This window comes from Phaethon aethereus (assembly GCF_964289735.1).
Source record: "Phaethon aethereus genome assembly, chromosome: 34".
Lineage (NCBI taxonomy): Eukaryota > Metazoa > Chordata > Aves > Phaethontiformes > Phaethontidae > Phaethon > Phaethon aethereus.
The window spans coordinates 588,246-615,002 of NC_138610.1; the positions used below are offsets into that span (position 1 = coordinate 588,246).

Here is a 26,757-nt window from a genome sequence, read left to right on the forward strand (position 1 = left end):
ACTCTCCAGCACAGGGTACATCTCCACTTGCTCAGTCTGTGGGCAAAGATCGAAAGGGAGGGATGGGTTTGCTTTGCCCTCATTCCCAGGGTGCCACAAGAGAGACCTGCCACCCCCAAATCAGCCGTGTGACGTGGACACCACGTACGAGCTGCAGACGTGGGTCAGGACGGCTGTGGGGAGCGGGCAAGCCAATCTGCAGTGCCCTTGGTGCTGGCTGAAAGCAGAGCTGGAGGCAACGGGGCGAAGCCCAGGGCAGCCGGCAGCAGGGCCCGGCAGGGTGCAGTGCCCGCAGAAATGCCCGGCTCCTGGAGCCTTAGCCCTAGGGCTGCAGCACAGGGACGGCACCAGCTGGGGCTTCGCCGGGAAAAACCAGGCAGGGGTGACCCTGACATCCCACATATGCACCTGGCCTTGGGACTTGACAACCTGGCCCTCTGCCCATCGCCACCAGGGGATCCAGAAAGCAGCGCCACTGGCCATGAAGTGGTCCTGAGACATCGCTCCATGGGTGAGTCTTTAACCAGCGGGCCTAAAATGAGGACAAAGCCTGGAGGCCATCGCTGTTCTGTCCTTCTCCATCCCCCTGTCCTCATCTACATCCCTCTGTCACCCCTCTCTGCCCCTCTGTGCCCCTCTCCTCCTCTTCCCTGCTCCGCCTGGGCCTGGGCCTGGGCCCGGGCCCGGGCCTGGGCAACCCCAGGCAGACGGCCATGAGGCTGTGGGCGGGCGGGGCCTGGCTGGGGGGCGGGATGCAGGCTCAGGCAGCAGGAGGGCGTGCCCCAGGGCATGCCGGGAGCTGTAGTCCTGGGCTCGGGGCTGCCAGGCGGCCATCTTGGTCTTGGAGGCCCAGTCTCTCTGCTCCAGCTGCAGCGAGGCTGCCCTGAGGGCCGGGGCCTCTCAGCCTGCATCTGGCTCGGGTTTGCGTGGGCTGTCTCTGGCCTTGCTCTCCTGGTGACGTGGATGCAGAGGGGCAGATGGACACTTAGTGCCTCTGGAGAGGAGCTGCCGTGGCTGAAGCTGAAGCTGAAGAGCTCAGCAGAAGGTGAAGCAGCTGGAGAATGAGATGAAGAGGATCCCAGCAGCTGCTGCCTCCAGCTGCAGACAAGAGACAGCCGGCCTCTCCAGGTGAGGAAGGGTCCCTCTCAGTAGTTCTCAGCAGACCAGATCTCCAATGTGCACCGCGGGGTCTGTATAAATAAGGAAAAGTGCAGTACGGCCACGTAGTGTGTGTTGGCGGGGGGGGGGGGGGGTTGGTGTGGGTGCGTGCGTGTGGGTGCGTGGCTGTGCATCTAGGCAGCCTCATGTTGTCGGAGCTGTAAGGCACCAATGTGTTCTCTTAGGTGGACAGTCAAGTGAGTGGAGCTACAGCAGAGGAAGGGAGGAAAGGGCAGACAGAGACAGAAGTGCCTGAATTCTCTAACTGGCCTGGCAGTGCAGAGGGCAGGAACTCCGGTGAGTGCTGGGTCCATGGGGTCATGTCACCCCTCTTCTGTGTCCCAGTCCCTCCCTGCCCGCTCCCCTTTCCCTCTGTGTAATTTTTTTTTTTTTTGGTTCTGTTTCCCTCCTCTATTACCGTGCTCTGCTCCCTACCTCCCCTTTCTCTTTTCTCCAAATCTTTCTTTCTCTCTCATCTCCCTCTCCCTTTACTTTCCCTCTTGCCCCTCTTTCCTGCTCCCTGTGCTTCTTTTTTTCTGTCTCTCTCTGTCTGCAGGCCAGTGCAGGTTTTTCCTTCTCCATCTCTTTGAATCATAGACTAGTTTGGGTTGGAAGGGATCTTTAAAGGTCGTCCAGTCCAACCCCCCTGCACTGAGCAAGGACATCCTCAACTAGAGCAGGTTGCTCAGAGGCCTGTCCATCCTGGCCTGGAATGTTCCCAGGGATGGGGCATCTACCACCTCTCTGGGCAACCTGTGCCTGTCTTTCACCACCCTCATTGTGAAAAATTTCTTCCTTAGATCTAGCCTTTACCTACCCTCTTATAGTTTAAAACCATGAGCCCTTGTTCTGTCACAGCAGGGCCAGCTAAAAAGCCTGTCCCCATCTTTCTTATAGATCCCCTGTAATTACTGGAAGGCTGCAAAAAGGTCTCCTCGGAGCCTCCTCTTCTCCAGGCTGAACAACCCCAACTCTCTCAGCCTGTCCTCATAGGAGAAGTGTTCCATCCCTCGGATCATTTTGGTGGCCCTCCTCCTGACCACTCCAACAGGTCCGTGTCTTATCCCGTGCGGAGGGCTCCAGAGCTGGACACAGTGCTCCAGGTGGGTCTCACCAGAGCGTAGTAGAGAGGCAGCATCCCCTCTCTCGACCTGCTGGCCACGCTGCTTTGGATGCAGCCCAGGATACCGTTGGTCTGCTGCTTCTCTTTTGTTCTCTCTCTTTCTCGCTCTGTCCTGTTCACAGTCACTGTGTTTTTCCATTCTCTATCCCACCGTCCCTGTCCTTCTTCCTGCTCATCTCTTCTCTCTCTGTCCCTCTCTGCTGCTTCCTGAGCCTTCCACCTGCCCTCCTCCATCTCTTGGCAAGGTTCCCAATACCTCTCTCTCTTTCTCCATTCCACTGTGCTGCTCACTGTCCCTGGTTTTCTCTTTCTTTCTGTTGTCTCTCTCGTCTGGCGCTCTGTCCTCCTCCCTGCCCCAACTTTTCTCACTATGTCCTTCTGTCCTGCCTCTGTCCCTGCCCCTGTTCTTTTTCAGCCCCCCTCCATCTTGCTGCGTCCCCAGGCTTGTTTTGCAGTCTCTGTTCTGGCCCCAGCCCTTATTTTGCTTTCCCTCTCCTGCTCCCTCCCCCTCCTTCTGCCTCTCTTCCTCTTGCCCTGCTGCTGCTTTCTCCCTCTCTTCTCAGATCCCTGTCCCTTTTTCCCTCTTGCTGTCCTTCTTTCCCCTCTCTTTGTTCTATCTCTTTCTGTCCCGTTCCCTGCCCCATCCTTTCTCACTGTATCCCCCTGTCCAGCTGGCTGCCCCTTCTTTCCCTCTCTCTTGCTCTATGTTTTCTTTCTCCAGGTCTCTGTCCTGCTGCCCATCACAGTTGCTTTTTTCCACCAGTGCTGTCCTGCCCCCTGTTCCTTTTCTCTCTCTCTGTCACTCTGTGAATTCTCTCTGAATTTGTTTGCAGTGTAACAAAATTGAACAAAGATGACTTAGGATGAATTAAGTCTTTTTTTATTACCTGTGATTCCGTGTAGTGACAGGTTTCACTTTTGCATCACTTTTCTCTTTATATTTGCTCTTCTTCAATTTCCTCTTCTTGTGTTCGTGCTTTTGGCTCTTTTCCAAATCCGTTTGGTTTCCAATGTGTTTCTTTGGCTTCTTGTGCTTCTTCTTCTCTTGGTTCTTTTTTTTCTTGCTCTCTTGACTCTCTCCTGAGCTGGCACTGCTGCTGTGGCTTTGAGTCTGCCTCTCAGAAGGGCTTCGCCTATGGCTGCAGCTAACACTGGGACTGCTTTGACTTTCACGTCTGCTTGCTTCAGGCTGGTCAACTGCAGCAGGTGCTGCTGTATCGTCTTCCACCTTACCAACAGCCTTTTCTTTTGGCTCTTTAGGATTTTTTTCCTGCAGTGTTTCCTCTGAAGGCTCCACCTCTTTTTCATGCTGTTTTACAGGGTTTGGTGGCTTAGCACTCATGTTTTTATAGCACTAGCAGGTTTTCCTACATTTGCGGGCACTGGCTAGATTTAACATCTTCCTCTTCAGACTCAGAGTCAACTCTATCCCACTTTGACGGAGGGACCTGGATCATAATATTGACATCTTTATCAGGGGCTGTTATATCATTATTAGACTCCTCTCTGGTCTTAAGGAGTTTAGTGCCTGGCTTTTCTTCAGTCTTTCTAATGGGGCTTCCCTCAGTAGAACTAGTGCTCAGAGAAGAAAAGCGCATGTTAGTACTGGGTGAGATCCACACACTGCCATTTTCTGTAACGTTTTCTAAAATGGCTTTTGTTTCAATTCTAAATCTTCAGGAGTTTTTCAAAAGATGTTCAATTAAGGGAACAGGCAAGAGAACGGATGAGCCCACTAGCTATGATTATGAGCAACCTATGGATTTAGTATCTTCCTACTCTACATGTAATTAACAAAGACACAAGATTATCAGATTGGGCCCCATCTGATCTGGTAATACCTTCAGGTCCTACTTCTACCAATGGTGGATACATGAGACATGCACTCTTGTTTCATTCTTGTAAGCAAGCAATTATGGAGAGGTATACACAACCAAAGCTCTGTCCCACTGTTCTTCCTTAGAAAAATGTACAGTTTTGAACCTTCTTAGAACACCAAGACACTACCTTATGTCTCCAGCCATGTCTTAAATGTTTTGAGTTTGCTTTGTCCTCCTTCTTTAGGCACTGAAATCTAAATCCTAACAGTTCCACACTAGATCACTTTTCTGTTTTTCACGTGTCATACAATGGAACCTAGAAGAGAGGTCTCCAAGGGAAGTGCCAAACACGGAGGCACTGAGCTGGGAGCAGTGTAGCTGTGTCGATATGGCGCTGTGCTCAAAGCCAAAATCAGTACAACCTATTGTCAGCCAAGCTGCTCTCTCTGCAAGGTATAATTTCATGTCCTACTGACAAAAGTAGAACATGACAGTGCCTTGCAATTTTTGAAACGCAAAATATTGCATGAGATAGACATGTCTGTTGTCCTTGCCGTTCGCAGTAGCGTGGATTTGAAGGAAGACCGAGAGGGCCCTCCTCCAAGAGTCAACATGTAATGAATAAGAAGAGGGGAAAAAGAAGTCCCAGAAGTAAGGGTCAAACATGTTATTAGCTTTCTGCGCAGTACAGACTGCTTGTTTCCTTTAACAAAATTTGGTTCTGACACAAGTACAGTTGAACAGGAGAGATCACAGATTATTCACTCATTTAGCAGGGATTTAGCTGTTCCTTCCATTAGTCACCATAAAGAATTCTGCAGTTTTTGGGGTGGGGGGAGGAAGGAGAGAATAGGAAAAGAAGTGATGAGGTACCTGGTGTAATCTACAAGACTTGAATGAGAGCCATCAGCTCCTGTTACTTCTCACTTTTCCCTTTGCTTTTTCTTGTTTCACGTTGCTGCTGCTCGGCTCATGTTTCTCAAGAGGTTCTTTTGCGGGTGGCACATTTTCTCCACTCACCATCTTTTTGCCAGTTTCTTAGTTAAGTTGAATCTTACTGAAGATTGTTAAGGCTTCAGGGTTTTAAGAAAAGCAGATTTATCTTTTGCTGGAGTTCATTCTCCTTTTTCACCATCAGGCTTGGTCTTCCCCTTCCATGATGTGTTTGATTCAGCACTTTCTGCTTTAGAGGCCTTCATGGAAGTGGCTTCACGTTCTTTGTCAACCTTTTCATCACCTTTTATTTCTTTTTTTTCAGGTTTCGCATCAGAAGTTTTGCTTTTTTCAGTAGGTTTTTTTGGCTGCCCCTCTTTGTTGGAGAGCTGCTCTGACTTGATTTCTTTTGGATGGTCTTTCTTTGCCTTTTCCTCCACGGCTGGTCTAGTTTCTGGGTGATCTTCTATCACTTTTGGATGAATTTTCTGTGGGGTACCAAGAGCCTTCTCATCCTTTTGAGAGGAAAATGTTTAAACATTGTCTGTCTTTGGCACGTCCTCCTTCACTTGTTTCACAGGAGGTTCCATTGGAGGAGGCTTTTCACGCTCGCTGTCCACCTTCACTTGGGAAGCTTTAGCTGGTTTTCTTATATTGTCTTTCTGAGGAGGAACAGCCACTTCTGCTTCCCGCTTTGTCTTGCCAGTCAAAATTCTTGCCAATCAAAATCAGAGTAGGATAATGGGAAATATGATGAAATCTTAAAACACCTTCCTGGCACCCCTCCCTTCGTCCTGGGCTGTCACGGATGGATAATTTAGGCTGCTTAAAGAATCACTGCCGAAGATATCAGAAAGCGAATGATTTTAATCTAGATTTGTAAAAAGCGCGAATTAACAGAAGTTGCTGGCAAGGTCCACTCTATTCCATATTCAACGTGGAAAAGCTATGCAGAGAGAAGCCAGATTACAATTAAACTGGAATGATTTACGTGTCTATCGGATCGAGTTAATGTGTATCTTGAGGAGAGAAACTAGGGGACACCCTCCTCTTGAGACACGAGGCTCAGAGTGGACCAAAATCCACCCCTAGTCCTGGACTTGGTCAACGGTTTATGACTAAGGTTAGGTAAGGAAAGTAAAGGAATGCCCTCCCGTTGAGTCACGAGGTTCAGGGTGGACCCCCATGCTTTCTAAAGTCCTTTTCAGAGGGGAGTCTAGGTGCGGCTGAATCCACTCCTAGTCCCAGACTTGGTCAACGGTTTACATGACTAAAGGGATAGAGTATCAGGGATTCTGGTGTAGTGATATAGTCCATGATTTTGTGCTTCCTGTCACTTAAAGATGGCAATTTATCCAATACAAAATAGCAGCAATCACATTCACTAACAATGCCGAGATAAGTCACAGTATCAAATCATATAAAACTTAGCAGCATAATCCACTGAAACTTACTACGAGAATTCTTTTTCAAAATATTTGTTCTGCAGTCTTTTCCTTTATTCTTTTCTAACAAGAGCTTCCATGAACTTGTGATACCTGTTTGGATAGGTACACAGTTCCACTAACAAGCTGAAAATAGCACCTACCAGACACCGACAACACGGTGTTTTTCCTGCTGCCCAGCCCAGCCCAGGATTACGGCAGTGGTTGGTTTAGTACTGCAGGGTCCCATGGGGATCCCTCTCTGGGGGCTGGTTAAGCTCGGCAGTGTGAGCAGGAGGGTACGCTTTCTCATCTCACATCCCTTCTTCCAGTCAGTTACGAGGGAGTCCCAGAGTCCTCTGGGCATATTCTTCTGGACTGAAGGGTTCTTTTGTAGTGGAGACCCACCATAGAGAAACAGAAGGAAAGCTTCATCTTACGCTATAGGTTCGAGTGAGATGAAACTACAAAACGTTAACCAGGTCCTGAAAGCGTACGGCCCTTGGCTTGGAGTCCGGACAATCCAGTTCCTCTAACCCTTGCAGGCTGGCACAGCAGGGCAGGATCACGTCAGGCTACGTGAGACTGTGTCGGCATCGTCCAGCCTGGGCCCCAGCCACGGGGTGCCATCCTCCAGAAACAGGCTGCTCCAGCACGGGCCTGCCACGGGGTCACGGCCTCCTTCGGGCATCCCCCTGCCCCGGCGGGGGGTCCTCCCCAGGCTGCAGGTGGAGATCTGCTCCAGCGTGGAGCTGCATGGCTGCAGGGGCACAGCCTGCCTCACCATGGTCTTCACCAGGGGCTGCAGCGGAACCTCTCCTGCGGCGCCTGGAGCACCTCCTGCCCCTCCTTCTGCACGGACCTTGGTGTCTGCAGGGCTCTTTTCACATGTTCTCACTCCTCTCTCCGGCTGCAAATGCCACGTGCCGGTTTTGTCCCCTTCTGAAATATGTTATCCCAGAGGTGCTGCCCCCGTCGCTGCCTGGCTTGGCCCCGCCGGGCACGGGCTCTATGGGACACAGGGGCAGCTTCTAGCAGCTTCTCACAGAAGCCACCCCTGCAGCCCTGCTGCCACAACCTTGCCACGTAAACCCCATGCAGAGGACGTGGTTGCCGTGCATAAACTCGCAAACCAACCCAGAACGGCTGCCATTGTGATGTAACAGGAACGGTGTCACAGAGGGCGAGAAGGCAGGCATAAGCGTCCCGAGCAATCTCCATAGCAGGCTCACTCCAGGAAGACCCTCGTGGTGTGGGCATTCCCGTCCAAGAGCCTGCAGATGTGATGGGGATGTCCTTTATCCTCCTGGTTGCCTAGAGTCTGCAAAATTGTGACGTATCGTTGCAAAAATGAGAGAGCAAGTCTGTGCTGCAGTTCGCGTTTTCTTTTCTTTGGCTTTTTCTGTATTGTATTTGCCAGACAGACCCTGGCTGGCCACACATGTAGCAAGTAAGTGGAGGTTTTTAGTACTAGCTGGCTTCTGTATCGATGTGTTCTTTGGCTGTTCCTTAATAACGGAGTTGATTTTTAAACAAAAATGCCAGTAAGATACCATGACTTTGGTAAAGCTTCTGTCAAGAGCTGCAGCTAATAAGGGGGTGTCTCTATCCCACCGGGTGTGGACAGCTTTTGGACAGATTTACCTGCACTGGTTCAGTTCCCCACGCCTGGTAGTGTGTGGCAGTGGGGTCTGCAATTTCCTCAGTTTGCTGGTTCAACCAGTGCAACTGCTAAAATGCGGACTGGGAGAGCTTCTGTGAGAGAGAAACTGTGAGGTTAATCTCCAGAATGTATTACCGTTTCTCTTCTTTTGAGGGAAAGCATCTTTTTTTTTTTAACTTGCATAATGAAGAGATTTGACTGTCTAAGTTGACACTTAATGTTTGCTAAAAAAGCAATTAGTTTTGTGGTGAACTGCAAAATTCAAAACACTTTGTGTACGCTCCTGAACTCAGGAGCTGTGACTGTGGTTTGTCAGAATAGAAGTGGCACAGCTAAGGTGGAATTTTGGCAAGCTTTAATGGGGGAACAGAAGCATTGACAGTTAAAGACCAATCTGCATTTTCTTGAATAAGTTTCCAATTCTTTTAGTTACTGGCAAAACAGGGCAAAAAAGAGACACAAGAAAGTGTAGAATTGTCTATTGTCCTGTTACCCTCCTCTCTATGTAAAATAGCTGTTGCTCCTGGAGGGATGTTGTGAAAGAAACATGTCGTCTCTTTGGATTTCCTTGTTCTGTGGGTTTCCCCACAAAAGGCATTTTTATAACAGCATCTGGTTAATTTTCCTTTGCGCATTGCAGGTAAAATCGCCCGTGGATACCGAGAAACCCATCCTTCGGTGAGTGTGAAAGTAACCTTTAGCTTTCCTAGCATTTAAGAATGGTGGAGCAAGCTGTGAGATTTGCCTTTTGTGACAGAGTGCCAGCCTTGCAGGCTGAAGGAAAGTCAACCGTAGCGTCTTTGCAGCAGCAGCAAAGGTTGGGGTTAAATAGGAGGGTTCTTAAACCCTTGTATTTAACCACATTCAAATAAGTAGATACCTGTTAGGTTAATTAACCGTTACCATGACTGTAGATACAATGCCAAAGCAATGAACCAGCAACTAGATGTGACTTCTAGCGATATATCCAAGCATGACATTTTGTAAAATTGGACTTTGACTAAGCACGGGCATGGATAAGTTGTTTTCAGCAAGAATGAAAAACGCCAAGACAACTTAACAAAACAGCAGGGTCATTTGTAACCTTTAAATTGTGCTGTGCCACGTGTAACTTAGCACCGGGGCCTGTAGGACTACAGGCATGTCCAGATTGGTTCCTGAAGCTGTCTGAGCAGACCCAAGTGGTGTGTAATTGTCAAAGCTCCCAAGTGCCAAAGTGGTGACTGTCGCTCATGCTCCCGTCTGTCCACAGGGCACAAAACCAGCATGTGAACCCCCACCAGCTCTGCCTGTTTCTGAAGAAGCGGATGAAGGTGATGAGGAGGAGGAAGAAGGCATTGAACCTCCCCCTGTTCCCGCACCCTGGCCTGAACATACAAAACCAGTAAGTCCCAGCGTTGGATAGCACTGTATTTGGGGTAATTCAGAGCTGCATGTTTCTGGTCAGACAGCACTTGCGGGTGAAGACTCTGCGGGCCGCAGTCCTACCATGACAGTGCTTCACCCAGGCCACTGACACCCCAACAATCGGGTTTGAACTTTCCCATTTAGTCATGAGTTTCCTGTGATTCTAATAGGGTCCGTGAATTTATCTTAGTAGCAGAGAAGAGATAGCGTTGTGTCTTTTACCGCTACTGCTGTAACAGTGAGCAGCTTTGCCCAAAGTGTGTAGGCTCTCTGTCATCAGTGGAGAGAGCGGTCGTCAGGCACAGTTCACACCCTTGCAGGCTACTTGCAGGAGAAACTGTCCCCTGGAGGTCCCTGTCCCTCTGCACAGCTTGTACATGTAGAAAAGCGAGCAGCTCTAGACCATACTCAGTGAGGAACACAGTGTGCCAGTGTGACAGAGTGCCACCCTTGTAGGCTGAAGGAAAATCAACCGTAGTGTCTTTGCAACAGGCTGCATTCTACCTTACTAGTTCAGCACTTTTAAACAGCTGAAAATCTGCTTTTGCAGAGAGAAGCTTGCCTGTCTATAAGTTAAGATGACTCCTCAACGGGAGGCTGGCCTGAAATAAGATGACATTGCTTATGTTTTAGCTGCACAATTTAGCACTGTCAGACCAAGCGTAGGGCCCAGTGGGAAACATAGTTCTAGGCGTTTGACATGACAGGAGGGCAATTATTCCCTGCTTTATTTTTCCCTTAATCACCTTCTATCCCCAGGTAAGCAAAGTGCTAGCGATGCATGGAAAGCCATGCACTGATCTAACGCATGGCAAAGGAACTTTCCCCTTCCCATTAGGGCACCCGTGGCTTGAGAGAGTTGGCCCTTAATCTGACGTTCAGGATGTCTGACGTCTCGCTCCCTCCTTTGGCCAGTTCAGTACCTGTTGCACTGTTTCTCTTTACGCGTTGGGCAACGGCGCTGAGTCTCTCAGAAAATACAGGACGCTGTCTGTGTGCGTGTGTCTCTCTGTGACAGTGTGTCCAAGTACAGGTGACTTAAGGCACATAAATTTGTGAGAAGGTGATAGAACCCCCTGCGTCTGCGTCGCAGCTGGGACTGGTGGGGGGTTCAGCTCACCGCACTTCAAGGATCTGCAGTGTAGGCTTCAGTTTACACATAGCCAACGGATCAGCCAGACTTCCCTTGCCTGCCCCACATCTGGAGTCTGCCGGACGGTTGCCAACACCCCGGCGGTGGCTTTTATTCTCCGCTGCCTGTAACGGGAGCCCGGGTGAGCAGTCGGGATGCCTGCCTGGCGGCCCCGGGCAGGTCGGCAGGACGCGCCTTGCTGCCGAGAGGGCTGCATTCCCTCTGGGCTCCTGCTGCGGTGAGACACAGGCAAACAGGAGAAAGATCGCTGTGTGAACTTAGGAGCAGGTGAAGAGGAGGTTGGTGCTGAAAAAGGAGCTTTTAGACAGGGAAGTTGAGAGCCATGGAAACAGGCAATATGATTAGCCCATGGCTAAAACAGTAGAGAAACAAATAGCCATCTCTCCAAAGGCAAATTCCCAACAAGACTATGCAGCGGGCTTTGCCCTTTGATGTGTGTAAATTAACGTAGCCAGTAGGCACCTGTTAGCTTAATTACCTGTTACCATGTCTGTAGATACAATGCCAAAGCAATGAACCAGCAACTAGATGTGACCTCTAGCGATATATCCAGGCATGACATTTTTTGACTAAGCACGGGCATGGATAAGTTGTTTTCAGCAAGAATGAAAAACGCCAAGACAACTTAACAAAACAGCAGGGTCATTTGTAACCTTTAAATTGTGGTGTGCCACGTGTAACTTAGCACCGGGGCCTGTAGGACTACAGGCATGTCCAGATTGGTTCCTGAAGCTGTCTGAGCAGACCCAAGTGGTGTGTAATTGTCAAAGCTCCCACGTGCCAAAGTGGTGACTGTCGCTCATGCTCCCGTCTGTCCACAGGGCACAAAACCAGCATGTGAACCCCCACCAGCTCTGCCTGTTTCTGAAGAAGCGGATGAAGGTGATGAGGAGGAGGAAGAAGGCATTGAACCTCCCGCTGTTCCCGCACCCTGGCCTGAACATATAAAACCAGTAAGTCCCAGCGTTGGATAGCACTGTATTTGGGGTAATTCAGAGCTGCATGTTTCTGGTCAGACAGCACTTGCGGGTGAAGACTCTGCGGGCCGCAGTCCTACCATGACAGTGCTTCACCCAGGCCACTGACACCCCGACAATCGGGTTTGAACTTTCCCATTTAGTCATGAGTTTCCTGTGATTCTGATAGGGTCCGTGAATTTATCTTAGTAGCAGAGAAGAGGCATCTTCGTAAGCATTTGCATTTGCAATATGATCTTAGGGGCATCTCTGCAAGCCAGCTTTCTGATACAACGCCTTTTCTTGTCACAGATCTACTCATGCTCTGTAACTGAACCTGCCGCTGCGCTGGCACCAGCTAAACTGGCCACCACTCTGCAATGTGGACAATCAAACGCTTTGTCCAGAAACACAGACGGGCAGGAGACAAAATCTGGGCTGACAGATGAGGAGATCCTAGAGAAACTGAGTACGTATTCGGTATTTCTTTCTGTCCCATGCCCTGTGCCAGATGTGCCGGCCCTGCCTTCCCGCTGCTGCAGCGCAGAGCTGCCGGGAGGCGGCAGCACCCCATCTGGCCTGGCTTCTGAGCCTTACTGCTGGAATGATCAGCATCTCGTTTGTGCAGCTGCCTGTGTAACGCGGCAGCCTGAGGAATAATGCTGTTCGTGCTGTCCACCACGGCTGTGCTTATTTGTGAATAAGCATAATATTGGCAGACAGTAAGTTATCCATGGGACAGCACTGTGCCCTGGTGGCCAAGAGGGCCAATGGTATCCTGAGGTGCATTAAGAAGAGTGTGGCCAGCAGGTCGAGAGAGGTTATCCTCCCCGTCTACTCTGCGCTGGTGAGGCCTCATCTGGACTATTGCGTCCGGTTGTGGGCTCCCCAGTTCAAGAGAGACAGGGAACTCCTGGAGCGAGTCCAACGGAGGGCTACGAGGATGATTAAGGGACTGGAACATCTCTTGTATGAGGAAAGGCTGAGAGACCTGGGGCTGTTTAGTCTGGAGAAGAGAAGACTGAGAGGGGACCTTTTCAATGTCTATCAATATCTGCAGGGTGGCTGTCAGGAGGATGGAGCCAGTCTCTTTTCAGTAGTGCCCAGTGACAGGACGAGGGGCAATGGGCATAAACTGCAGCACAGGAGTCCCACCTCAGCATGAGGAAAACTTCTTTACTGTGAGGGTGATGGAGCACTGGAACAGGCTGCCCAGAGAGGTTGTTGGAGGCTCCTTCTCTGGAGACCTTCCAAACCCGACTGGACGCGTTCCTGTGCAAGCTGCCCTCGGTGATCCTGCCTTGGCAGAGGGGTTGGACCAGATGATCTTCAGAGGTCCCTTCCAACCTCTACCATTCTGTGATTCTGTGGAGATCAACATGCGTGCAGTGTTGAGAGTGCAGGACAAGTGCGTGTCAATCCCAGTCAGGTTGCAGACAAGCAGTGTGGTTCTTAGAGTGGCATAAGCAAGGTCTTCAGAACTTAGCCTGGTAATGAGTGGATGATGGTGATAGTTCTTAAAACCCCATCATTCCTGGTGAATGAACATGAGAAGCTGTTCTTTAAAAACATAAAGGCATTCTTCCGGCAAACTGCTGAAAGGTTGAGAAGATCCCCTCCTGGAAACACTCTGCAGTATTTTTCCTGTTCTGAAAATGGCACCTGTTCATCAAAATTGATTCCAGAACCCAAGGTGCATGTAATCTTTGGTAGTATTAAACCTTCTGTTGAATCACACAGAGTATTTATTCCTAAGGAAATAAAGGCTCTGTTGTTCCAGCGCTCGCTAGTGTTTCTCGACAACAAACACTTGCATTGGTGCTTGTTCTTTTCTGATACCTGTCTGCTGTGAATGTTTCTCCATGCTCTTAGTTTGCTGTCAAGGTAACTCTCCAAAGGACTGTAGAAAATCCGTCTTTGTGGAGGCTGTCTGTGCTGTGGAGCTGCCTGTATGACGAAGTTGTTGTTGTTGTTGTTGCCCAAGTGGCTACAAACGACTCACAAGCCCAGACAGTGGAGCTGCATTTCTGACCTGCTGGAAGTTGGTATCTCCAGTTCGCAGTGAGCATCTTTAATTTTGTTTCTTTCAGGGAGCGTTGTGAGCATGGGAGATCCTAAGAAGAAATATACCGAATTGGAGCAAATTGGCCAAGGGTAAGTCCGACCACAGTTACTGACACGAAAAATGGGCCAGGTATTTTGCTGGTGTAATATCAAGAGTGAAGTCGGGCAAGCTCCAGACATGTTCAGACAACCCTGGATTTAGATTCTCCTGTCTCTCAGTACCGATCAAACTTATAAGTGTGGTCGGAAGGCACGGCCAAAGACAACCTGGTGGAGCCAATGTCTTGTCTGCAGCAAGGAGCAGGACCGGGAAGGTCTACTGTCCCTCAAGTGTGTGGCCCCTATTTGCTTATGTTCTTAGGGGGAGAAGGGGGAATAGTTTTTTGTATGTCGCAAAATAATCTGGCCACGCTAAAGAATGGCGAAAAAACTTTGTTGCCTAAAAGAGCAACTTAGCACCTGCTAGTTGTCAGATAGATACCAGTTCTCAATACCATTTCTTTCGAATATTTTGCTCTAAAAAGATATTCAGTGATCTGGATTATAACCACATAGTTTAGCAACAGAACGCAGAGATTAAATAATAAGCTCTCTTTTCTAGCAGAGGCAGAAAAGAACAAAAATTCAGTAATAAACAGAGAGTTGAAGCACAAAGTACTTGATGAGAACATGCATCATCTGCCTGATGGCAGACCACTTGTGGATCCTGCAGGTTTTAGGAGTTTACAGAAAAAAAACCATCAGGCTATTTCCCTTTGAAGCCCAACCATGCTTACTGTAACTAGGATTGATTTGAAATGGTTCCGATGTGAGGAGGCAAGAAGAAATGGCATCAAAATTAGGTATCTGACTTGCGTTTTAAATACAGACAGACTCCCTGCTCGGTCAAAGTTTCCGTGGCTGTGTCGTAGTTCCGGGAGGGCCAGCGCCATTGTGTAGCACCAGGATCACGCTGCTGTCAGTGTCTGACAGAAGCTGTTCACTGACATCGGGAGATGTTTTCCTGCCTGTTAAGGCAGGTGACCTTAGTGTTTGTAAAGAAACCGTGACTGCTTGTGAGGTTTGGAGTCAGGGTAGCACGTTGCTGACCTAGAACTGATAGATGCTGCAGAAAGCCAGACGCACTCACGCTCTTTCTCTGGCAGGCTTTATCGTAGACACTTCTTGTTTGGTGGGGCACTTGTGGGAAGGTGTTTCTGCTCCATTCGTTGTATAAAAACCCTTTCTGGGATTGCCGCTTGCGTTGTACCCGAAGGTTTGGTTCTCATTGTCATTTGTAAAATGTCAGTGGACACTTAGAGCTGTGCCAGGCTCTCAAAAGATATGTGTCGACTGAAGAAGTGAGAGCCAGAAGAAACATGCGTGTGATGCACGTGTGACCGTGACAGTATGACCATCGCCCTCACCGTCTTTTGTTTTGCCCATCCTAGGAGTGAGCTTGTACAAAGGTGCCTCAGTAGCTGGTGGGAAGAGAAGTGGCTAATATCTGGCCTGAAAGGGTCTCTGAACTGATTTCCTCCAGCTTTTAGTGCAGCCTGAAGATGGCACGCCCTTCTTACAGAGCAGTGAGCGTGCTGCTGTCACCAGCTCGTGACTGTCATGCTGCAGGTCAATTTGTAGTGATGGGGAAAAATCCTCCAGAAAAAAATCGTCCCTGGTGCCTGTTGGATAGCAGTGCTTCAGACATATTTCAGCCTGCAGGTACACAAACAAGCCAGGGGATCAGGTGAAAAGGAGCAAAGTGATTTTGGCATTGTCAGTCAGTGGGACACTTGCCGGATGGGTGTTCCCACTTCTCAGAATTCCCTCGCTGGCTCTCCGTTGCCTCACTGTCCGTGCAGACGTCAGCTTTGACATGATGGCAGTGTAAACCTGTGCTTAGCTCAGAAGGAACACTAATGGGGTTTACAAGCCTGCAGTTACTTTAAACCCAAAGGGGTTTCCTCTGACCGTGGCCTTTCAGGCCCTTCACATCATTACAGGGGAAGAACCTCTTTTAACAAGAGGCAGATGGCAAACAAAACGCCACACTGCCTAGTCTGCAGATGAGAGCACCATTTCTTTCTGGTGGCTCTACAACACAACTCGTGTCTGCCACAGGAGGAAAATACAGATACCATGAAGAGTCCTTCACGTGTCCGGTGCACCTAACAGAAGCAGCTGCTGAGGGCTCTTGACACCTAAAGAAGCTGTCTAAGGATCCCCTGTTTGGAGCACAACATGCCTTAACCTGCTCTAGCTGTGACCTTGTAGGATGGCTGGAGAATAGTTTCCTTGCTTTGCTATGCTGGAGAAAGCTGTGTCTGGATCCTTTCCTCATGTTGGACATCCCTTGTTCTTCACGTTGGGCATAAGTTTTCTCTTGGATACCCTGCGTGGCAGAGGGCTGGTGGGCTGCTGCGCTGTGCGCTGCTGCCTGAAGGAGTGGGTGAACAAAGGTGTTTTTTAAACCCTACAGGCAGCAGAGATCTCCTGTCTGGGCTTGCTTGCACTCCTAGGGACTAAAGTACTCCTTTCTTTGCTGCTGTTTTGCTTCTAGGGCGTCAGGAACTGTTTACATGGCGATGGACATCACCACAGGACAAGAGGTAAGTGTCTACAGTCCCAGCCGATTTTGCAGGTCTTTAGTGCTCTCCCCTCTGGTGCGAAGGGTGGATGGGGCTTTTGGGTGGCCAGTAGATCTTTACTGCCAAGGCGGTTCCTCTGAAGCACAGGCTAGTGTCAGCTGGCAAAATGCATCATCTGCTGTCTTCAGCCTTCAGAAATCCCAGCAAGCTTTTGGGACTGATAAAAACAGTATCATTTTTATTGCCAGTGTCAATGTGTTGGTTTAGAAATCATTCTCTTGTCTGTCAGTGTAGAAGAAGTATATCAAGAGCAAAGATCTCTCCCAAACCAAACAGTCGTGTTTAAGTCTGGTGTCGGTGACAGCCCATTACAGCCCGTGAAGTGCTTGCAGGGAAGTGGGGTCCAGGAGGGTGAGAAACGAATCTTGAAGGAAAGCGGCGTTAGCTTTGACAGCCCCTGTAGTGACCAGTTTAAAGTGGCCTCTTCACATTCCTTTCCTTTTCCAAGGCAAGCGGTCTTGAATCTATACAAACCCTGCCTGAAAATGTGGCTAGAAACCCAGGAATGGGAGCGGAGGGGTGGTCTCTTTCGTGCCATGTTGAGAGCAGGACTAGACAGAGGCGCTTTATAACTGCTCTTAGGTAGAGGTCTAGCCCTGCTTAGGACCCGGGGTGTATCCATCAAATGACATAGAATGGATTATTTTTTTGAAACCCTCAAAGTAATTGCCAATCTGAACTGTGTTAAGGAATGTGTATTTCGAGTTGCAAAATCAAGATTCAAGAAGCTAGGAAGTGCCAGGTGTAGATAGCTAGGGTCTGGCGGCCGGAAGATATCGCGCTGTACGGAAAGTTAGGGCCCCTCTCCTGAAAGCCAATAGCGTTTAATTTATGATGCAAGCAGACGGAAGTGAGGTTATAAACCTAAGCTATATAACGCCGTGTCACACACTAATAAACGCCATTTGCCGTCTACCACATTGGTGTCAGCGAGCTGATGGCCCGAGCGGCCTGGGGTTGGTCACCGTGCCGTTCCTGAACAAGGTCGCCACGCCTGCGAAGGCAACAGCCAGGACTGTATTTTTTGTGTGTGTAACCTTAATGATTGTTTTAGTATGGCTTTTGAAATGTAATGTACGTCTGTGTTTTCTCTCTGTTATGCCGTCAAGTCAAGAGTAACAGCAGTTGCTGAAATAATGATGACAAATTGTACAATTACTAAAGCATTACCAGCAGTTTTTGTGTATCTTGGCAGTAACAAAATCACTTCCTGCTTGCAAACTGTGCATCAACAATAATAGTGGTGGTAAACTAAGACCATCTGAGAAGAATGTCGGTCCAGAGAGTGTTGTTAGAGATGCGTGCTTGATAGTTTAAAGATCATTTGTACAGATTTTACAAGACAAAATGTATATGGCCCTGTGTCCTGTAACTAGCACCCAGGCTAGCAGAGAAATTGGGTGTTGTAATATAAGTTACTGAGCTCTTTGGTCTGATACCAAGACAGTTTGGCACAGCTCTGCTATGTCATTCCAAAAACACGCGCTCCATGTTCATTGGGACCTTGTGCAACAGGCTACTCAAGTTAATGGCTTTCCCTGTCGTTTTAGGTGGCCATAAAGCAAATTAATCTCCAACAACAGCCCAAAAAGGAACTAATAGTTAACGAAATCCTCATCATGAGAGAAAACAAGAGCTCCAATATTGTGAACTATTTAGAGAGGTGAGTAGTTCTGGTATGATCACGTGAATGTTCATTTACATGCTGCAAGCCAAACCTTTTTAAAAACCCCTTTGGTCGCTTGCAGAAAATTGACCTCTATTGTTTATCTACTCATAGCCAGTGTATGGGAGGAGACTGCATTTTGTCTGCATTAATCTTTTCTGGCATATATTGCTTAAGACTGTTTTCAAGGACCTGGCACAGCCATCTCAGCCTACCTCCATGTTGTTTTGTTGTTGGCTTGATTGGTTTTGTGGTTGTTTAAGTTGATCATCTTTTCTGTGTCTTATCATAAGTGCTGGTAAATCCTCCTCGAAATTACTTCCTTTGGGCTGTTCCTGCTCTTTTCCATTGCTGTGGATATCAGGAAGGTGAAGTTCTTGTTTGCAGAAACACGTAATTTGCCACTTTTTAAATTGTTTCTCCTGTTCCTGGATGTATTTTCTGGTAGGTTTTCCAAACTGTTGACCAATTCCTGTCCTCACTGGTACACATCCTCCTGGTCCAAGATTTATCTTTGCCATTACTGAACTTCAATTTTTCACTTGCTTGCCAGCTCGGACGTCTAATTGTTCGCTTATGGGCCTTCCTCATTTAGACCGCACAGGTTCTAAGTCCTGTATAGCCTAGAGGGAATGTCTATTCATGTTGTCCTGTCCTCATGTAAGAATGACTTGGAAACAAAATCAGCTGTAGCCTTTTTCCAGAGGTAATTTAGCCGTGCACACTCATCTCAGTGCCATTGTTTTGTTCTTTCAGCTACCTCGTCGGTGACACACTGTGGGTGGTTATGGAATACCTAGCTGGAGGCTCTTTAAATGATGTTCTTGAGGAGACATGTATGGATGAAGGACAGATAGCAGCTGTCTGTAGGGAGGTAAGGGATCCCGCCTGTGCTTCCCATTACTGGGACAGGATGGTACTTCTAAGCAGGTGGTAAGAAGATGAGAGGTTTCATGTTCAGAGCTTTGTTTCTGTGTTGCTTTTATGATACGGAGAAGAAAGAGCATCTTAAGTGAACTGCCTGCCAGTATCGCTGCACTTATTACACTCTGTTGTTTTACTCATAGAATTTTATTGTACTATTTCTTTTTTTGTTGTTTTTAGTTTTACTCTTCTCAACTTTGCCTCTCTAAACCTTTGCCTGGAGCATGCCTGTACTGCATTCCTTTCGTGTACAAGCAAATATGCTGGTGGCAGAATTTTAAAATACCAGCAAAGAAAAATAGGGGCTCCTTCATCCCAGTCCTCGGCTTAAAAGAATAGCACTCCACCCAAAACGGTGGTTGCTCCTGAAAAATGCCTAACATGCTATTTCCAGATCTGCCGTCAAGCCTAACAATAAAATCTTTCTCATGCGACCTCCGACTCAAAAGTGATCCATCTTATACCGAAGGAAGGGACTTTTTGGTTTTTGGCAAACCATAGTTTGTCACCTGGGTGGAGATAGCACATTCCCTGCAGCAGCAGTCATTCCGTGCGTGCTTTCAGGGGACAGTCTGTGGCAAGAATTGACATTTCTGTTTCAAAAGCTACTACGCCTTTGTTTAGGAAGTTATTACTCTGTGTTGAAGCAGCAAGCTCTTCCTCTTGAGAGCACAATACTCTGCCATTACTCTCAATTCAACTAGAAATTAAATCCTTTAGAGCCATTTCTTTTCTTGTGTGATGAAATCTGGTCACTAAGTAAGTTTTACCCTCATGTTTCTTTTTTATCTATGAGTGCCTACAAGCTCTGGATTGCCTTCATTCCAACCAAGTGATCCACAGAGACATCAAAAGCGACAATATCCTCCTCGGAATGGATGGATCTGTCAAACTGAGTAGGTATCTTTGGTCAGGTGCAGCATTCCCAGCATGTGGTGTGGGGCTGCTTTTGACTGACTGCCTGTTACCCAAAAGCGATGCCTGTGGTAGTGCACTGGCAGACCACTGCTGCGAGCTAAGAGCACAGTGCCAACGTCCAGAGAGGTACAGAAAGGAAAAAGGTGTAAAGAGTGGTTTCGGTTTGTGTAGGTCCCTTCCAGAAGGGGCAGTAATAAAGAATAATCTAAAGCTTCAAGTGAATAAAAGCCACTGCATGAAACTTGAGGGGTTTTTAAGTGGCCACTTCAGTATTTCCTTGGCTCGAGCACTGAGTAAACAGAGCATGGCCGCTTTACCAGATAGATTCAACAACGCCTTCTGAGGCATCTGGAAGGGATTTCTTTTGCTTGGTTTCATAAATCAAGCTGTCTTTAAGAGTACTTGTTTTTCTCCTCAGCTGATTTTGGCTTGTGTGCTCAGATCACCCCTGAGCAGAGTCAACGGAGCACGATGGTCGGGTCTCCTTACTGGATGGCACCAGAAGTGGTGTCGGGAAATGCATACGGGCCCAAAGTGGACATCTGGTCGCTTGGGATCACAGCAATTGAAATGGCGCAAGGAGAACCTCCTTACGTTAATGCTCATCCTCTCAGGGTAAGGTGCGAATAAAACCAGAGACCACCGTCTTTCTAACCTGCCCCATGTTTTGTCTCCCATGAGACAAAATCCCAGTTACACCAGCTTGAACTAGTTCCACCAAGGGCTGCTTCTAAATATGTCGCTGGAGCATATCGGCATATATTGTAGCTGTCGTTATGTCAATAGGGGGACCTTAAAAGAGAAGTGACATGTAGACTGTTCAGAAATGTGTCATTTTTGCCCTCAACCACGCTTGAGATTTCTCATGTGCTTTTAGAACTCTCTTTGAGCTGTATCTCTGAATGACAAGAATTTTTCAGCAGCAAGATCCTCCAGTTGGGGAATTTTTATGACAAATATTTCAACTGTACGTGCAGGAGAAGTCTTTCCAAACTCAGATCAGTGCCAATTGCTCACCTGCGCCTTTCAGGAAGTGTCACTGGTTCTAGTAATGCCATAATCACTTCTTAGCAAATGCTTTTCTACAAGTCTGTTTTGGCACAGGTACTTGTAGTACACTAGTGTATTTTGATGTTTTGAAGTTTCCAGTTTTGTCCTAATTCCTTAAAATGAAATGACCAGTTCTTATACCAAAGGAGCGTGTCATAGTGGAGGAATGTCTGCCAAGATAACACCTCATGACTGAGAGCTGAAACAGAGCTCAATGCTGCACAGTTAATTCCTGACAGGATGCAGGAATTCAGGAGGAAATTAAGTTTGCTCTATGCCTATACATACGCAATTCTTATTAAGGCTAGAATTAAAATAGAGCCTGACCTTTAGCTTCTCTCATAGCAGTAAGGCTGTGCTCTCTCTGGTCTGTGGCACCCCGACTGCGTACTGCAGACTGAAAGAAGAAACAAGAGAATGGTCAGGAAATACCCCCGGCCAAGCAAAGAGAGGAGCCCATACTCCACCTGCTTCCCTGGGAGACCCTTGCAAAAAATGCATTTGCCTTGCATAAGGCAGCAAAAACCCATGAAGAGCATTAGCGTGACTGGTCGGGATGCTGAAGGTTCCCTGCCTCAAATGCTGATTAGGGCTCCTCAAGAAGCCTCAGGTCAACTGTTTGTTAGAAAGATCACTGGATTTCTTCTCTCTGACCAAACTCAGCTCTTCCTGCCCTCACCCAGATTCTTTGAGATGCTCTTTTTCTCCATATATGCCTCATCTCCTGCTGGAGATACGATCAGCTTGGACACTTAGAGCTTCAAGGCATCTTCAGGTGTCTTAGTAAAACTGTGGTAGATGAAAATCAGGCACCTGAAGTTGCTTCCATCCGCATTGGCTTCCTGGGCTCTTTTTCAGCGGTTGTTGCCCCTGAGCTAGGAACAGTGAACAGCCTGTGATGGACTGCCTGAAGTTCCCCAGTTATCAGCTAGTTTTATTAAGGTCAATCAACCCCGACAGGATTGATTTGTTTTTTATGAAGGATTGTTTTAATAATGGAAGGCACACAGGAGCTTCCGTTACTTAAACACCTAAATAAATTGTAAGGACATGAAAGGCTCATTAGTCCTAGAGTTAGCAGCAGTCTTCATGTAGATGCAGTGTTGTTTTCCACGTGTAGAGCAGGCGCATCCCATGCTGCTCACGTTCTTTCCAGCTGATGCAGAACTCACAGGAATGAACAATTTTCGAGCCATGTGTGTCTTGGATGTGTCTGTGATGGTATTTGTTTCCTCTCACTATGATTTCCTTCCATCCGGCACATGCCGAGGGCCTGGGGGACAAACACTGGTGTGATAAAAACCCTTTGAAATTCAGGTTGGACCTCCTCCTGATTTCAATTAAAAAAAAAAACAAACAGAAAACCACAGAAACAAAACAAAGCCTTAAGCATTTCTTTTTCATTTCTTAACCACAGCGCATCAATTTGTCTCAAAACTGTAGCATTTTTTTCAAATGCTGCACATCTTCTACAGTTTCAGGCTTCTTAATCATCTGTATGTTGTTCTGTCACGTATCTGGGTGACCTGGATACCTTTAGGATCTTGCTTTCACAGACTGCAGCTGTAATGGTCTGCTGAAGCCTTTCTTGTTTCTTGGCATGTGAAACAAATTAATGAGCTTATTGCCCCTTTGCAGCTACTGCGAACGCTCCTTTCCTTTGTACCGTACTTGCTTTTCTTTGCCAGCTGCATATCATAGGAGACCAAAAGATATGTGATAAGAAGGTACTTCAGCTTCCCGTAGACCTTTCCCTGTTCTGGTGGAAATATTGAAAAGGGGACGTACCGAGCTGAAGATGACTCTTCTTTGGGATTCATGTTCTGAGAAGAAACAAGTAACTAAAAGAGCTCCATTTGTCCTGGCACTCCTGTTTCACACTCAGGTGAATGTGTCTGCAGTAAAATCCCCAAAGCTGCCGTTGGTGCTGTAGTCCTTTCCCGCAGGAGAAGTATCATCCCTCGGGTAGCGCAATTGAAGCGTAGTGAGGACAGGCACTCCAGCTCACCACTGTGTCCGGTGGCTGAGGTCAGCTGCAGATGGACAGGACCAGACTGATGTTGTGACATTTATGTTGTGGGAAAAGGAAAGAAGCTTCCTTTTATTGTTTTTACTCTAGGATCGTTTCTTTGCCTTTTTAGGCTTGGAAATTGTCCTCTGTATTTAAGAGGACAATAGCAAAGTCAATGTGGTCCCGGTCTAGTTAAGTGCCAGTAGAACAGAGCTGTGTTCTAATGGCAGACGTTTTAATGGAAGACCCCACGGCCTATTTCTATCATTATTGCTGTGTAGTTTAGACGTATTCTGGAAGTTTATGTCTGAATAGTTCAAAAGGTTTGTCTTCCGTTTCTACATAACATCTTGCAAAAGCGCAATGAACTCATCTCGCTGGCTTCTCAGCATGTTAGACCTTGGTTACAAGCGAACCACACTGGATACTGCTCACCCTGTGTTTTGCAAAATGACGTTGTACTCCCTTGGCCTGAGGAATATCAGGAAGACTTGCTCAGCTGCATGAACACCGTCAGCTGCTTGGCAGTGAACATCCTTGGCTTTGCTTAGGAAACTTGAGCTTAGCTTCGGCTGGATGCTGTTGAAGAGGAGAAAGGCTGGAATTTTCAAGTGTTTGGCTAGGCTTGTGTGCACAGAATGACTGTGCATTCAGATGAGCAGCTGGACATTTATGCACAACATGGAGGGGAATCCACAGAGGACTCAACCCTTAACACAGGTGAATACTCCCAATTCTGAGGCAGCGGAGTGTTACCATAGCGATGGAATTACTCGTTTTTCTGATAGCAAGCATTAAACGTTTTCTTCTTAACACATAAGTGACGCTGATCTGGAATTTGGAGACTGCTGAAAGACGTTGTTGCAGCTTGGCTCCCATCTGCCCAAAGATGCATTTTCTTCATAAGATATTTGTGCATGCAACTTATGTGCCTGTGTTGAAAAAAAGGTTCCCAATGTTTCTGTTTCTTTATCCAAGGACTAAGCTGATGGATTTCCTTTTTTCCCATCTGGTTACCATTTTTATCAAGAGCAGAGCAAAAAACTTGGCTACCTTTGCTTTATGGAAGCTGTACTTTAGGGAACAGTGAGCCCCGCCGAGATGCATTTTCTGTAGTAATCCTCAGAAATAATAGCGTTAGGCCAAATTCACTCTTTAAAAGAGGCTGTAAACTGTCACTGTCACAAGCCTGTCACTACTTGGAGAAGCAAAATGTGCTTTTGCAGATGTAGTTCATACTAACCAGGTCAGTCCGTGAAATCAGCTGTCAAGGCAAGATCATTTTGATATTGGAAGAGCTGTGGCTGCCTCCAGGTTTTTTATGTAGCTATAGAAAAATCCTGTCTGACCCCCTGCCAGGGAAGAAACTGCCACTGGAGACTGAACCTTAAAAAATGGGGTCTATCTGGGCAGTTATGGATATGAAGGAAACAGGTGGAGTCTCATGTTCCCTTTTTCTCTAGGCGCTGCATCTGATCGCTACGAACGGGACACCAGAGCTGCAGAACCCTGAGCGATTGTCCGCAGTGTTTCGCGACTTTCTGAGCTGCTGCCTGGAGGTGGATGTGGACAGGCGAGGGTCTGCCAAGGAACTTCTGCAGGTAAAAGGGGACACGGCTGCAAGCGGAACAGCTGTTCTATGGAATGGTTTTCTCACCAGCTAAACTCAAAGGCATGAGACGGAACCCCCTCATATTAGTCTCCAGTCTTGGTGCTTTTCAAAAGGAAAAGAAGTGGAATCATAGAACGGTTTGGGTTGGAAGGGATCTTTAAAGGTCATCTAGTCCAACCCCCGTACAGTGATCAGGGACATCTTCGACTAGAGCAGGTTGCTCAGAGCCCCGTCCAACCTGGCCTGGAATGTTCCCAGGGATGGGGCATCTACCACCTCTCCGGGCAACCTGTGCCAGTGTTTCACCACCTCATTGCAAAAAAATTCTTCCTTAGATCCAGCCTGAATCTACCCTCTTGTCGTTTAAAACCATGACCCCTTGTCCTGTTGCAAGAGACCCTGCTAAAAAACCTGCCCCCATCTTTCTTTAGAAGCCCCCTTTAAGTACTGGAAGGCTGCAAAAAGGTCTCTCCGGAGCCTCCTCTTCTCCAGGCTGAACAACCCCAACTCTCTCAGCCTGTCCTCCTAGGAGAGGTGTTCTGTCCCTCTGATCATTTTTGCGGCCCTGTGTTGAATTTTGGTAGTATATTCAGCTCTACATAGTGGCAAATGGGTTGGTAGCCACTGCTCTCGCTGCAAGCCAGAGCTGAGTCCGTCAGCGCTCTGTCACTGGTGTCCCTGCTCTTGTCTTGGTGCTGAAAACCTGTACCTCCGTGGCCTTCAGAAGAACACATGGGCCTAAATACTCCTGGCATAAACATTTCCTGGAGCTATTGGAGTTCCCTAAGGAACGGTTTATGCCTCTGCTCTTTTCTGACAACTCAGATAGCCCATGTCTTTAAAAAACAGGAACCTAAGTAAGTAACTTGCGTTTCCTGAAAGGAACAAGGCCCTGGGAGAGCAAACAGCATTCCCAGAGTGCTGGCAGGGCAGAAATGCCAGCACGCTGAAGACAACTTGATAAAGGGATTAATGGGATTTTGGACCCTGTTTGCCTGTGATAGCAAGGTACTGGACATGAAGACGCAGGTGCAGATGGTCCCCTCAGTCCTGTTTCAGCGTATTCCCCATAACCAGAGAAATGCTGCTTGAGGCTGTGAGTACCTGAGTTTGGAAAGTAACGGTTCATTTCTTTTTTTCCTTTGCACAGCATCCATTCCTAAAATTAGCCAAGCCTCTCTCCAGCCTGACGCCGCTGATCACGGAAGCAAAGGAAGCGAATAAGAACGGCAGCAGCCACTAGTGCTTCAAGCCGGCTTTCTCCCATGCCAGCTCAGAGCAGAACTGAGAATAAAACTCTATAGAACCTCAACGCTTGTGCTGTGGGACAGGTGGATGGATAAAGAAGCCAATGGTCACAGTCATGGTGGTAGGAGGGAGAACAACCCAGCCCCTCAAGGAGTAAAATATGACCGTTTCTCTTCTTCCTGCCTTCTGGCTCCTGAATTTATTTTGAAGACGAAACAGGGCTTAAGACAGAGAGGTAACGACCATAAATGCTTGCCTGCCTCAGCCATTTCCAAGGGAAAGCAAATTCAGTTGGAAGGTCCCCTTCCTTCTCACCCTGTGAATAAGCTGTACACTCACTTTGAAATTGTGACAGTCAAAAGAGCAAGTGAAGCAACAGCCACCCAGTGTTAAAAAAAAAAAAAAAAAGGAAAAAACCCCCCTGTAAAACAGCTTAGTGCTGTAGTCTTCATGTCTAGGCCCGGTCCTGCAAAGGGCTAAGTAGCCTTTAAGGTATGAACCACCGTCCTGTTTTGGCAGTAGGAAGGCAGGATGCTTGGGTTGTTCTTGGATTAGGCCATTGGCTTGTTTGGCTTCTTGTTTAGTTCCAGTCTTTGTGTTGCCACTGTCATTCATACCTCAACTGACCTACTCTCGCTCGCTCTGTCCGTCCCAGTGTCCTCGGCTGAGGCAACGGACGGATGCAATGCTGATGGACGGCAGCAGTGAGCACAGCTGTGGGAGGTGCGCCCAGGGAGAGGAAATCTTCCACGTAGTGACCGAGCTGCGGGAGGAGGTGACTAGGTTGAGGCTATCAGGGAGAGCGAGCAAGCGAGAGACTCTTAGAACTGCACCCTGCCTTCCCTGGGACAGGCCCACCAGGCAGACGGGACGCATCATATGGGGGATTCCCTATCCTCTGCCCAGCTGGCTGAACACAGTGACTCCAGTATGCCCTCCGGAAGTCCAAAGGGGCAGTTCTGCTGTGGTTTCTAACACATCAATAACCCTTGCGTCTTTG

At 47.9% G+C, this 26,757-nt stretch overlaps 1 protein-coding gene across 1 annotated transcript; it reads left to right on the forward strand.

The window, feature by feature from the left end:
- Positions 1-297: 297 nt before the first annotated feature.
- LOC309414923 (serine/threonine-protein kinase PAK 3-like) lies at positions 298-26,395 on the forward strand (the record flags this gene model as incomplete). Its single annotated transcript, XM_082012302.1, has 9 exons — positions 298-511; positions 13,728-13,791; positions 16,241-16,289; positions 17,879-17,991; positions 18,751-18,868; positions 19,715-19,814; positions 20,255-20,451; positions 24,361-24,498; positions 25,660-26,395. 9 exons carry the CDS (start codon positions 298-300, stop codon positions 25,750-25,752), a joined length of 1,086 nt encoding a protein of 361 aa, XP_081868428.1. The 3' UTR covers positions 25,753-26,395.
- Between the last annotated feature and the right edge of the window lie 362 nt (positions 26,396-26,757).